At 34.9% G+C, this 13,679-nt stretch overlaps 3 protein-coding genes across 3 annotated transcripts in view; 2 read left to right on the forward strand and 1 right to left on the reverse strand.

Moving 5' to 3' along the window:
• The window catches only part of utp15 (UTP15 small subunit processome component), a 9,221-nt gene extending 8,387 nt beyond the window's left edge, over window positions 1–834 (reverse strand). Inside the window, exons 1-2 of the mRNA XM_079251234.1 lie at window positions 695–834; window positions 27–139 (exon numbers count right to left, since the gene is read on the reverse strand). Coding sequence (XP_079107360.1) covers window positions 27–116 — 90 coding nt within the window. The 5' untranslated portion in view covers window positions 117–139; window positions 695–834. The remainder of the gene's footprint in view (window positions 1–26; window positions 140–694) is intronic.
• Window positions 835–1,214: 380 nt separating this feature from the next.
• Window positions 1,215–3,718, forward strand: LOC306763800 (transcription factor BTF3-like). The gene is made up of 6 exons (XM_079250723.1): window positions 1,215–1,260; window positions 2,025–2,093; window positions 2,175–2,288; window positions 2,424–2,625; window positions 2,715–2,765; window positions 3,365–3,718. The coding sequence occupies exons 2-6, from the start codon at window positions 2,025–2,027 to the stop codon at window positions 3,409–3,411; spliced, it is 483 nt and encodes a 160-aa protein (XP_079106849.1). The 5' UTR covers window positions 1,215–1,260; the 3' UTR covers window positions 3,412–3,718.
• A 3,837-nt stretch (window positions 3,719–7,555) lies between these two features.
• On the forward strand, window positions 7,556–10,962 carry il12b2 (interleukin 12B 2; the record flags this gene model as incomplete). Its single annotated transcript, XM_079251616.1, has 6 exons — window positions 7,556–7,574; window positions 9,168–9,416; window positions 9,840–9,942; window positions 10,074–10,264; window positions 10,605–10,753; window positions 10,840–10,962. The coding sequence occupies 6 exons, from the start codon at window positions 7,556–7,558 to the stop codon at window positions 10,960–10,962; spliced, it is 834 nt and encodes a 277-aa protein (XP_079107742.1).
• Between the last annotated feature and the right edge of the window lie 2,717 nt (window positions 10,963–13,679).

Raw genomic sequence — 13,679 nt, forward strand, 5'->3', positions numbered from 1 at the left:
TCATATTAAAAACAGAAGAGAAATACCTTGTAGTTTTTCCAATAAAGCGTGTCTTGTGTGACTTTTTCTCCAAGTTTTGGATATACTGGAATTTTTGTAGGTTTAAATGAAGCCATCTCTGTGCTTATGGCAGAGCACCCTGTGTGTGAGAGGATACAGCATGTTAAAAAAAAAAATCATATTAACATACAGAGACTTCACACTTGGCTCGTGTTGCATATCCACACTTTTATAAACTTTATTGATTCGCTGCCCTGTGAAACTGATGAGCAGCTAATCAACATTCAACCTCATAAAAGATGTACTTTCCAATATTAACTGCACAAGAGCTTAATGAAACCAAGAAAAACGTTTTGGCACATCAAGACTGACTGGGAAAGGTTTTTATCCACATTGAAACTTTACAGATTACAGCTATGTTAACTCACATGGTTATGTTCATTTATTTTAGCAAAAGTCTGAAAGCCAACTAAGTTATGCAAGAAATAAGCAGAAGTTCTATTTCACTTAAGTTTTGGATAGTGCATAAATAAATCATATTCGTCCATACGTCTTATTTTCTTAATAAACAAACATAGAGTTAAAAGTTACCATTTTGAAAACAGAAACTTGTAACTCAGACACACAACGTGTTTTGAGCCGCACACTTAGCTGACTAGCATTCCCCAATAAACTACGTTCTGGTTATTCTCACCTCGAACTCCTGGACTGGACACTTATTTCTTGAGATTATATGAGTTAATATATGATGATACTGGTATTCATTGACCGTGGACACAAAAACTTTCGCATTTCATCCCCTGATCACGTTGCCTCTCGGCACACAGGAGGACGCCATGACTGATGAGGAAATTACTTCCGGTGTGATATAGTCAAATATTTATTAAACTAATGTTCAGTTTCGAGTTTCTTTTTTTCTTTTTGTTTGTTTGTTTTTTTTACTATAATTGTTTAAACTACTTTGAGTAAGTATACATTTTCTAATCAAATGATCTGTTACAAATTATTTATTGATTTATAAATTGCTTAAATTATATTTAACAATAGTGTTTAAAATATGTAAGTGATGAAGTAAAAAAGAAAAAAGTATTAGGACAAATGTCTAAATAATATACATACGTATGTAACTACAGTAGGAATTTGGAGTTAAATTATGAAGGAAACATGTGTACCCGCCCGGTATGTTTTCCATGTGACTCCGTCACTTCCGGTTGTCTGTCTTTTCTCCGTTCATCGACCCGCGTGTTTACCCATTCCCAGGTCTGTTCACTATGTGCAACATTTTAGCTGCCTCAGACCGATACGATTTTATTCAAGCAAGCACACAACACATACTTGTCACATTAAGTGTTCATAAGCGGAAGAAATATCGGGCGCATTTGAATGTTATTATGAGTTTAAATAGGCCTCAGTTAGCAGATTTACTTGGTTAGCTAATTTAGCCGGTTCACTTGACAACATTTTGATGAAGTTGGGATTAAAAATATGTTCTTAGGGGCTGGGACATCTCACGTTAGGCAGCGTATTATATTAAGAACAACTTGGGAAAAGTAAGCTTGCGAAACCAAATGTTTGCAGAGTGCTCCTAATTGTGGAGAACGTTGTAAGTTTTGAAGGTATCCTGTATTTAGTTTCACGCCTGATTCATGCAAAGCATCAATGTTTTAAAAAAGCGCAGCTATTTTAGACCTTTGGGCAGCTGTACGATCTTCTAGGTTTACTCTAGTGGCAAAACTGCGGGGAGATTTTAGGGAATTTTTACCATTAGTTCTTCATCGTAATCACAAACCTCTGTTTTCCCTTGAAAAATGAAATCACACATTCAAGTAGTCACAAAGTTACTAGGTGTCATTTTGGCGAAATATAAACGGTAATATTTTACATGTTTCTTTTTTTAGAGTCTTACATTAAGATCAAACTTCACCAAACATATTTGTATATTTGTGATATTAAAAGAGTAACTTGATTACTTTTGCCATTAAGAATAAATAGCTACTGAATGTATGTGTTGTCTCTTACATTAGATGAAGGAGTCAATAATGAACCAAGAGAAGCTTGCCAAATTGCAAGCACAGGTTCGCATAGGTGGCAAGGTGAGTTATATGCTTGCTGTCAAATGTGCGTTATCAAATAGTTCTGGTTCACATGTCCTTGCTACATTTTGTATTCTGTAGGGGTCAGCCCGCAGGAAGAAGAAGGTGGTGCACAGAACAGCTACAGCAGATGACAAAAAGCTGCAGCATTCCTTAAAGAAACTTGGAGTCAACACTATCTCTGGCATTGAGGAGGTACTGGGATTTTATTATTTTTAGTGTACAGAAGGAGGGTTTGAAAGACTGGTAAACAAATTCATAGTCATACCATATTTTTTTTTACATGTCCCTCAAACAGTTTATTCATTTCTATTTGTTTTTCATTTTTAGGTGAATATGTTCACAAACCAGGGAACAGTCATCCACTTTAACAACCCAAAGGTTCAGGCCTCATTAGCAGCCAACACCTTCACAATCACAGGCCATGCTGAGAATAAACAGCTAACAGAGATGCTCCCAGGAATCCTAAATCAGCTGGGAGCTGACAGTCTTACCAGCCTCAGGAGGCTAGCAGAGAATCTGCCAAAACCAGGTACTCCCAATCTTCTTGTCCTGTTTGTTTGCATCATCAGTTTTGTTTGCAGTCTATTAATAACTTTCCATCTATCTTCATCGCTGCAGAAAACAAAGCCCCTTTGGTTGCTGCTGAAGAGGAGGATGATGAGGTTCCGGGTAAGGGCATTTACATTTCCCCTTTCAAAGTGAACATTAAGCCTTGGGGGTCATGACGCAGTCACATCACTTTAAATTTCCACTGCGCTATAACCAAAAAGGTTTACTATATTCTAGTGGAAAGGTGATATATTCAGAACCATTTGTTATTTTCTTTGTGCTTTTTTGTAGTTTGGGATTTGATGATTTTTCTGTATTTATGGGTCTAACATGTTAATAAAGAAGGCTTGAGTGAAAAAATAATTATCAGATCATATAGATAAAGATTTGCTGAAAAATATACCGAACATGGATATGTTAAACATTGATTATGTGGTAAATAAATGCAAAATCAATTGTATTTAACAGCCAAAATCAACTTGGGGTTGAGGTTCATTCTGTACTGCATTGTAGTATTTAACTACCACACTAACAGACTTTGTTAGATACAAAAATAAACTGTTTTGTTCTTTTTTGATAGTTTTTGTTATATTAAAATTATAATAATATTGTTTATTACAGTATATTTGTATTCTTCATCTTATACTGACATTTTATGCCTTGATTTGTTCCTTTATGCTGACTTTCATGATTCTTTACACCTCTGTTTCTATTCTCAGATCTTATTGAAAACTTTGATGAGGCGTCGAAGAACGAGGCAAATTAAACATTTCAGAGCTTTTCCTGACTGACTGTATGTTAAGATCATTATTTTGCTCATCTGGTATATCATCATCATGGCTCTAAGAGTTTTTACTTGTAAATGTGTCAAGTGAAATGAAGCGAGTCAAATTGTTATAGCAACTAACCTTTTGACATACTTGCAATACAGTACAAGTAAAAATATTTTTTTAACCCCCCCCCCCACACACACACACACACACATACACACACACACACACGCACACACACACCTAAAATGTAATAATGTAATGGTGGAATTAATTATGTAATAAAGTTTCCATTTAAGTTTCTTTTATATATGCTCCTTTTTTTCTTACAGCTTTCAGGTATTATTCATCTGTACATCTTTACCAAGTTGTACAGTTACAGGAGTGGTAGAACAAAAAAGAACAAGTTTTAGTGGTTCTACTTTGTAACTCTAATCACAACAATTCTGCAGAGAACAGAACACACTTTGCAGCCCAACACAATTTATGATTCTGTGTTAATATATTAGGTCTTTATTAATAACTACAGCAGCATATTTGGTTTAACTGGAGTGTTTTGATGTCCAAACGCACCTGACGCTTCTGGTAATTTCTCTACTTAAAAGAAAACTACACAAAGTGTAATACGTAGGCAGAGATTCTGTTATGTAGAAGGTTGTTTGTCTTATCACACTGATAAAACCTCTGTAAGGTAGCAACCAAAGAGCAGCAAAGAAAAACATGACTAAATCACAAAGCATGTCTTTCTTTTGCTGTTTTGTGGTCAAACGTATTCCACCCAAAAGAAAAAACCTGCTATGACTCTCCCTTTGTTAAAATAATCATGGAAGTCCTGGTAGTTTACATAAAGACAAAAGGGTGTTTTATAGTACCATGCCGTGGTGTTTTTAAGGTCCATTTTAAAGGTATCCCTCAAATTTCTTGACTGATGATTGATAGAGTGTCAATTATCAGCCTCGGCTGATGGGTCCCTAAGAAATTTAAGCTACCTGCTTAACACCCTGCTCAATTTCATTTTGACCCTAGCACAGTTACTCTTCAGACATTATACTATGCATGAAACCCAGATGGCCGCATCCAATACCATTTGTAGTCTACAGTTGTCTTCTTTAAAGTTGATCTAATACCTTTTGTGTCCACTTAATCTTCTCGTGTAATAGGCACTGAGTTGTTGCTATAAATAATTACCTTACAGAAGGGTTGTTTGTGAAATGTCTCGTAAATATGGGGGGGGTTTATTATTCAATAATATCAAAATTGTTTGACATGTCATGGTGCACAGTTCAAGGGACCCGCTTCTCCCGTATCCGCGGCCAAGCCATTATTTTAAGTTCTCGTTTACTTTCAAGTTTATGGTAAAACTAAAGCGTACTTTGGATTTCAAAATAAAGCATCATGTCCGTCTTATTCAAAACTTGTCTAGCAGCATTTTTTGTAGAGCAATAGCAGACACTTGAGTGAAAGTAATATCGTAATAATAATAATACATAAATTAATAAATAATAATGATAAGAGCCCTGCGATGGACTGGCGAGCTGTCCAGGGTGTACCCTGCCTGTCGCCCAAAGCCGGCTGGGATAGGCTCCAGCTTCCCCGCGACCCTGAATTGGAATAAGCGGTTCGGAAAATGAATGAATAATGATAATAAATAAATAAATAAATAAAAATGTGTTGCTCAAAACGTGGTAAGTGCGATAAAATGAATTTATTCAATAGTTAGTCCACCAAACCCATACAGTTGGACCTTATATACTACTTCCTAGGAAACTATGATGTACTTTTACTGTGTACTCTCCCTGTAATCTATCGATAAAATCCCATACACATGGAAATAATTACACTCTCAGCCAACTTTGCAGTGTAGTAAAATCTGTTTCTTCAATAGTTAGTCCACCAAACCCATACAGTTGGACTCAGTACCTCATATACTACTTACACAAAAACTATAATGTACTTTTACTGTAATCCGTTGATAAAATCCCATACACATGAAAAATGAAATACATTTTTGGATGACTTTGAAGTGTAATAAAATTCATTTCTTCAATAGTTATCTTACCAAACCTGTACAGCTGGACTTATTACTTTATATACTACTTGCACAAAAACTATGAAGTGATTTTACTGTGTACCTTTCCTGAAATCCATTCATAAAGTGCCTTGCACATGGAAACAAAATGCATTCTTTGCTGCATTTGAAGTACAATAAAATTAATTTTTGCAACAATTAGTCCACCAAACCTGTACAGTTCTACTAAGGTACTAAGTCCAACTGTACAGGTTTGGTGGACTAACTATTGAATAAATTCATTTTATTGCACTTACCACGTTTTGAGCAAAAAAAAAAAAAAAAGGTTTTATTTAGTTTTTATTATTATTATCATATCACTTTAACAAAACTGTTTGCTATTGCTCTATGAAAAAAGGCTGCTAGACAAGGATTTAATAAGAAAGACAGAGAGATGCTTTATTTTGAAATCTGAAATAATCGCTGGTAGCGGTTGGATTTACCATAAAGTTGAAAGTAAACGCGTACTTAAAATAAAGCATAGGCTGGCATTGCTGCGGATACGCGAGATGCGGCTCTCTTGACTGCAGTTGCAAAGCACCATAAATTGATCCGCCTCTGATTTCAACAAAAGTAGTATCTGTTTTTTGGAGGAGACAACCATTTATATTTCTATTGTGTTCCAAGTGAATTTACTCTGACATCGTAAAATACACTGATACCAGTGCTTCTATTAGCCTCAAGTTTCAGATTTCTCTTGAAACCAAGATTGTGCATATCACACTTGTAGCTGTGAAGGTAGATGGCCTACCCTATCGATTTGGAGTATGTAATCCAGGACGGAGGCAGGAAAATAGGCCTTGCCAAGAAGAGGTGAATTTTGCCATACAAATTTTGAACTTTCTCAATTTAAAATAACCAGAGGATGGCGTTTTGCTTTTGAACACTGCAATATGTTAAGTCAAACTCTTGCAAACAAAATAATTATTCCATGTAATCCAAAATTTAGAAGTTTACTTTTTCCACAAAAGCCCATTTGACATGTAAATTGTTATTAGTTATCGTCATGTAAAACACTACAGTACTCTTTAAACTTTGAAAGTATAGAGCAGCAGCATGTTGAGCTTTGTTTTTCAAGGGATTATAATGTACTTAGTCAACCCATCTCTGACACTACATGTAAAAAGGTTGTTTTGTAAGCTGTACCTACCATCAGTCAGTACCTTTCTCTTTATTTCTGTGTCCTGTGTTGTATACACAGAGGTTGCTTTGTTCTCACTGGGGAAGCCCTTTTTGATTGATTTTTTTATCTGAACTGGCATGATCATAGGGTTTGGCATAGCACTGAAGATTACACATAAAAGAAAGGTTTGCTTTATTATTATTTTTTTTATTTAATATATCTGAACTACATGGAAAGCTATGTCGGATGACTCAAACCATCACTGAACTTTAAAACCAGTGCCAAAATCTTTCAGTACAGCAAAAAAGCAGAAATGTCATATAAAAACTAAAAGCTGGAGCAGAACTAAGTAAAATGTATACTTATATGCTATATAATTAAATTTGTCCATATAAAAAAACTTGGTGAAGCTTCATAATTTTAAAGATGTGGTTGTTTTCTGGCCACTGTCGTGATTAAGTTGTGTGACTGGTATAGTCACTTCTTGGGACAACTGAAACTGAGTCAAGGACTGGTTGTCCTTGACCAAGTGTTGCTGTACAATCCTCACTTTTCTCAGTTCCTTTTTTGAAATGAATAATAACCCTACATTGCCCCCAAATGTGTTTTTCATTTGTAAATCATTGTTAATAAAAGCAACTGCTAACTGTTGTAACGTAACAGTATATTTTTCAATGTGAGTATGTCATGCAACTGTCCCTTTTGTTCTCAACATAAAACTTTAAATATTGCCATTTAAGGAACTGAAACCCAACTATTTTTGATCTAACAGACTTCACAGAATTTTAGATCACTCATGTGTTTGCATCATGCATGTCATGCTGTCGAGACTGAATTTACCAAAGTTTCAGAGGGACTAATCTAATTGAAACACTGAATATTAATGCAGTCTTCACATTGGCTGAGCGTGGAAGTACTTCACACACACTTTAACACATGACTTAGGGATATGATCCGCTGCACTTTAGGTGAGAACAAATACATAAGCCTGATAAACATGTCTTTACAGTTTTTAGTTCTGTTTCACAGGTGACATTTTGTCATAAAAAGTAGGGTTGCCCCGTATGTGAGAAATGTTAATGTGGGGAAAGTCCTGTTGCCCCTCCCTGTGTGTGAGTATTAAATATGTACTTTTGAGCATGGGATTTCTGGGATTTAAGGCAAGTATTAAAGATTATAAATACCTTTCAGCTGATGGTTTTCAACACTTATTTATCTTAAAAAAAACAACAACAAAAAAAAACAACTTTCAATAAAGTAGATTATTGTTTTGTCTTTTAAGCATAGGAAAATAAAATAAATGCTTAATTTTATTCCCCATTGCTAAAATCCACATATACAAATTCTGTTTTGAATGACGGACCTTTGGGAAAACAAGATTTACATAGATGGAGACAAGCAGGAAAGCATTCACAATATGGAATCAGCAACCAGTTTTTTTTTTTGTTTTTTTTTTTTTTTAAATTTGCATCATTAAAAATGGACTTACGCAACTTTTTATATCAATAATCTTGTGTTGGAAATGTAGAATGGAGCCTAAAATAACCTTGAGTTTTAGGAAAAACTAAAAAATAACATGTGCTTCTGTGTGTATTTATGTGCAGGTATCTGTTCAGTTGGCATGACACTGTGTTCAGATATCTGCTGTATTACATCTCAGATTAATACTGCAGTCTTTCACCTCAAAGGCCAATGGTAACCCCCCACCTCAGTGTACACCCACACTTCTTATCTCCATGCTCTGTAGAAACTCGCAGTCTATGTTTATAAGTTTGACTTGCAAAACAGAATAGAGGAAATGCAGTCTGCCATCACCCTCAGTGGGCTTTCGTCATTTTACCATATTGGTAAAAAGACGGTCCCTCTCTCTCACTTGCTCTTTCAAGGCATGACAGGGTGATGATGATGTATGCTTTACATGATGATATAAAAGTTGAAGTCGTACACAGTTAGAGAATACGTAACCAGATTTCTCTGAATCAACTTCTGCTCTTGCTTTTTCAACATTGAGTTCAACATCTTCTCCAAGGTAAGGATTAACTTCAGAAAGTCAAAACAGAGTATTTGCGAATTTTATATAGCTTTTTTCCCATTTTTATTAAAATCATACTCAGAATCTGGTTTATTAAGGTAGCATTTTATTGTATATGAATATATACATTTCGTAACTTTGCTATTTTAGTCATTCATTCTATTTTACTGTAAAACGTTTGCAGGCTAATCATTTAGACAGTTGGGATATCTCAGTGACACTCACATTTAATTTCCAGCAAAAGATTAAATTATCAATTGCATATCGCAGATTTTAAAGCAAGTAATTGTATTTTCAACAACTCTGTCATAAAATCCTTTAGATGACTATGTTGGTGTGGATTTCTGCTCTGCTGTTCATCAGCCTCTCAAGAACACATGGACTCGAACAATTCCCAGAAAATTGTAGGTCTTTCATCCATGTGATTGTTTTATTATTATTCATTATAATTTAACTTGATGTATCTATATGTCTTTTTGTGTGTGTATCTGTGTGGACTTTGTTGATATGTGTGTCTATGTTTTTCCAGTTGTGGTGGCAGAAAGGGACAAGGCAGAACCAGTCAAACTGATCTGCCATACAAAAACTGAAGGACCTGTCTTGTGGAAGTTTGACGGTGAAGTGGTTGAACTGGAAGACAACTTTAAGATGGAGGGTCAAGATTTGGTTGTGGCGAATGTAGAATCACCTATGTTGGGAGAATACAGCTGCTGGAGAGGGGAAGAAATGTTATCATCCACCTATCTGCTGCTCAAGGCTGATGAGGAGGACAATTCAGGTGAGATCTCAACTTTTATTCTTCTTTTTATACTTTAAATTCTTGATGCCTGGTGTTTCAAATTTGCATCAAACCACTTTTGGCCTTTATTTATTTTATTTCTTTTCATTAAACTAGTTTTTTTATTTATCTTTTTCTGCTCTTATTCGCTATTATATATGTATTCTTTTTATACTATTTAGTTAGTTAATCTTTACACTGTTATTCATCTCTTTTAATAATATTTTATGTGATTCCAATCTTTTTCTTTCTTGTTCTTTTTTCTTGATTTTTCCCCCCATTATTGTTATACAATTGCCAATATATTCACCTATTGAGGGGTAAAATGATTGTGATCTTTGATATGACTGAATTAAAACAGTTGATGAGGCGAGACTGTGAGTTTAAATCACCTGTAACAACTGACTTTCTGCAACCATACAGATAACTTTCTCAGATGTCGTGCAAAATCTTACAACTGCAACTTCACCTGCGACTGGACTGAAAGCAGATACGCAGCAGTGCGCCTCGGACTTGGCAAAGACTGGTAAAGAATCTGATAAACTGGTGGACAAAAGTATTGCATATATGCAAGTGTAAAATTTAGATGAGCAAGCAAATATCAATTTATATTTTTGAATAATATATTTTGCTTTGTTTCATGGTTTGTTATTGCAGCAGAGATGGTCAAAAATCTTGTTTTTGGGAAAAAAGTAGAGGCCAGCTCCAGAATGGGGGATTCCAGTTTGTGCTGACACACTCCCTCTCACCTTATTCTGAGGAAAGCACCATGCTTGAACTTACTGCTGAAGCCATTGTTGACCAATCCATCTTCAGGAAAACCAAGAGCTTTTATCTCAGAGACATTGGTAAGCTGAGCAGAACTGAGCAACACTATGGGTATCCAGTCAGATTTTATCAAGTAAACGGTCTCGTTTAAAAAGTTCACAGCCTGTGTTGCTCAAAACAGAATAAAAACCAAATGGCAACATAATCTTGAAAGATAAACTTCATGATTAGTGTTAATGATGGGGTTCCTAAACTAAATTTTTCAACAAAGCACATTTCTAGCCCAAACTTAAAATAGCAATATTTTTTATCTGAAGTGTAAAAAAAAAAGAAAAAAAAACCAGATCAAGAACTACTATCTATTTGCATGCTTATAAATCTATTAATGATGCTTTAAAGTAAATATATTTTTCTATCTAGTTCAGCCTGATATGCCTCGGATCGTCAGGTGTCAGGAGGTGGATCAGGACTTGAACGTGACCATCGAGCCACCTTCCAGCTGGTCAACTCCTCACAGCTTCTTTAGCCTGGAGCACGAGATTGAATACGTGTTCAAAGATGATGGCAAGGTACATTCAACTCTAAGCAGATAGAGCATCTGGAGTAGTTTCTGTTGTGTTTTACATTTCTGATTTTGTGATCTTTCTGTCTTCAGACGGGACATTCTTCATCTTCTCTCATACCGAAGAGGATCAGTAAGCTGAGGGCTCGCTCCAGAGACCCGCTGGTGCTCTCAGCCTGGAGTCAGTGGACTCCATGGAAAAATGTAACCCACTGAGATTATTTAAACCAAATACTGTCATCTTTTGCTCTTTCCTAAGTTCCTATGTCTCTGCAATGTCCTGTCTTCAAATCCTTTTTCATGTTTTTCTGTGTCTATGCTGGAGGTTGGTTTGGATGATATTGTTTGACTTTATATTTATTTACAGTTGATTGGGGGAAAAAAGACAACAACAAAAAAGAAACCTATTTATTTTATCTATGATTGTACTAAAACTATTTATTTATTTATATATATATTTATTGTCTATTTATGTGTTGAATTCTTTTTTAAAGTTAAACTTTTAAAAATAACACAAAAAACATGATCTGCTCAGCACAGCTGTTCTCTTGTTTGAGGGACTGGTAAACAACAGAAGTCATTTTAAGGGTCCAAAGGAAATGTAAATGTAAAACTGAAACAGCCTCAGTTTAAAATATACATTAAAATTGCATTGTTAAGCAAGAACATCTAAATGGGGAAGTTTTATATGTTTAAAAATTGTCCACAATTTTGCCCGAATCAGGAATTAAGCTTAAAAACTAGAGGAGTTTAATTCAGTTTGACATTTAGTCTGATTTTCATGTGTTATCTTTCTCGTCTCTGTTATTTCTGTATGTGTGTGTCAGTGTTCCTGTTTATTTAGTGGTTTTTAGCTGAGCAAACTATTAAAATAGCTTTGTGTTTCCTTCCTGATATATGTTCCTTCTTTATTTGTGTTGCTGTACTGTATGCAGTGAATGACTTGATAAACAGAAATACCCTTTTTCAAGAAATACTGAGTAAAACCACCTTTTATTTTCTTTATGGATGTTTGAACACTAGATCCTTATGAATGATAGTTTTGAGACCAATAGACTTAAAAATGACCAATAATGTAGTTTCTGTTATTGTGGTTAAAAAGGAACACTTTCCAAGAAGCAAAATCAGAGGCTATTGTTTTTAGTTTTTTGTAGTCTCTTTTATTTATTTATTTATTTTTTGTATTTAAAAAGGAGGCTAGTTCTTTAAATTAATGATCACCATTTTGTCTTCCAATACTCAAGTTATGGTCAGTGTTGTAAGCAATGGTTTGGGGTTTTCACCATCTTAACCTGCACTACCCATATTCATATACTTCATTTCTGATAAGAAAATAGTTTTTATTGTAGATTTCCAATATTTGACCATTTTAGTTAGTTATGAAGACGAATAAGTCGTTTTTGACAATGGATACTTCTTATTTTACAACCCCATTTTTAAAAGAGTTTAGACACTGAGTAAAAATAATAGCATAATGCAATTGTTTGCAAATCACATTGAGTCTTTATTTTATTATGAATAGAACATAAACAACATATCAGATGTTAAGCCCCAAATTTACTAAGTTCTGTAATTGTCTGGAAAGTTTTAGGATAGGGCTGACCATCCTATTCTTGTCTAGGAGCTCAAAAGTCCTGGGCCTCCTCTTGCCGGATATTTAATTTAATTGTGCCAGATATTTCCTATTGGATAATTGTTTGGACTACAAGCAGGCTTGGTCAGCACTTGGACTTCTCTTGCGTGGTGCATCCCATTATGATGGATGCAGCATGTTGTTTAATCACTGTCTTTATGAAGCATGCAAGGGTTTTTTTGAGAGGGACGTTGGGATGAGAGCATACTTTGCTATACAGCCTCTTTTCAGCATTCATGGTGCTTCCAAAGATGTGAATGCTGCCTACAACACAGGCACTAATGCAACCTCACCTGAGATGCAGACTTTTGAAGTGTCCACTGATAACAAACTGGGTAGTCCCTCTCCTCTTTAGGACACAGTGTTCATGGTTTCCAAACAGGATTTAAAATTCTGCTGACCACAGAACAGTTTTCTACTTTGCCTCAGACCATTTTAAATATGTGGCTTCTTCTTTGCATAATGGCGCTTCAACCTGTTTTGTGGATTGCATGGTTAACTTATAGACTGTAATTTCTGGAGGTGTTTCTGAGCCCATGCAGTGGTTTCCAATAAAGACTCATACATGATTTAATGTAATCTTATCTGAGGGCCCAAAGTTCCCTAGCATCCAGCTTTGATCTTTGGCTTTGTTTCATGCACACAGACATTTTATACATGTTACAGATCTGTTGTTATTTAATGTAATTAATTGTCATATGCTCCTCAAGTTGTTTTTAATTTGTGCCTGCTACTTTTCCAACTTTTTGTTGCCTTGCTTTAAATATTTTTTTATGAGTTGTTCTAATTAAATTCACAATGAGCCGATATATAAGACATGTACATTAACTTGCATTAAATTGAGGTTAACTAGCAGTCAAATACATTTTTGCACAGTTAGCTGCCATATAATAGAGAAACATTTTTCAAATATTTTATAAACTTTTCAGGTAAAAGTCAAATAATAATGTCATCACCCACAAAAACCAATAAAATCCAACTTTTTTTTTTGTTATTCATATTCCAAAACATTTAAGCTACATGAAACTGTGTCCACATAACTGATCAACAATAGAGAGATTCCTTCATTTCTCATACTCTGCACAGTAAATTAAACAGTTTTACAGAGAAATAACATCCCTCATGTAGATGTGAGACAACTTGGCACTGACAATGAACAAACAATAGTTTTCCATGCAGAACTCTTAGCAATCAAACCTGAACTTACTTTGATTTATTAAGATTTATAAGATTTACAATCTCATCTGCCTACTCCACCTAATTTACTCTGAACTAATTGCAGGTGACAATTGGGAAAAAT

The sequence above is a fragment of the Telmatherina bonti genome (assembly GCF_933228915.1).
Source record: "Telmatherina bonti genome assembly, chromosome: 13".
NCBI classification, from domain to species: Eukaryota; Metazoa; Chordata; class Actinopteri; order Atheriniformes; family Telmatherinidae; genus Telmatherina; species Telmatherina bonti.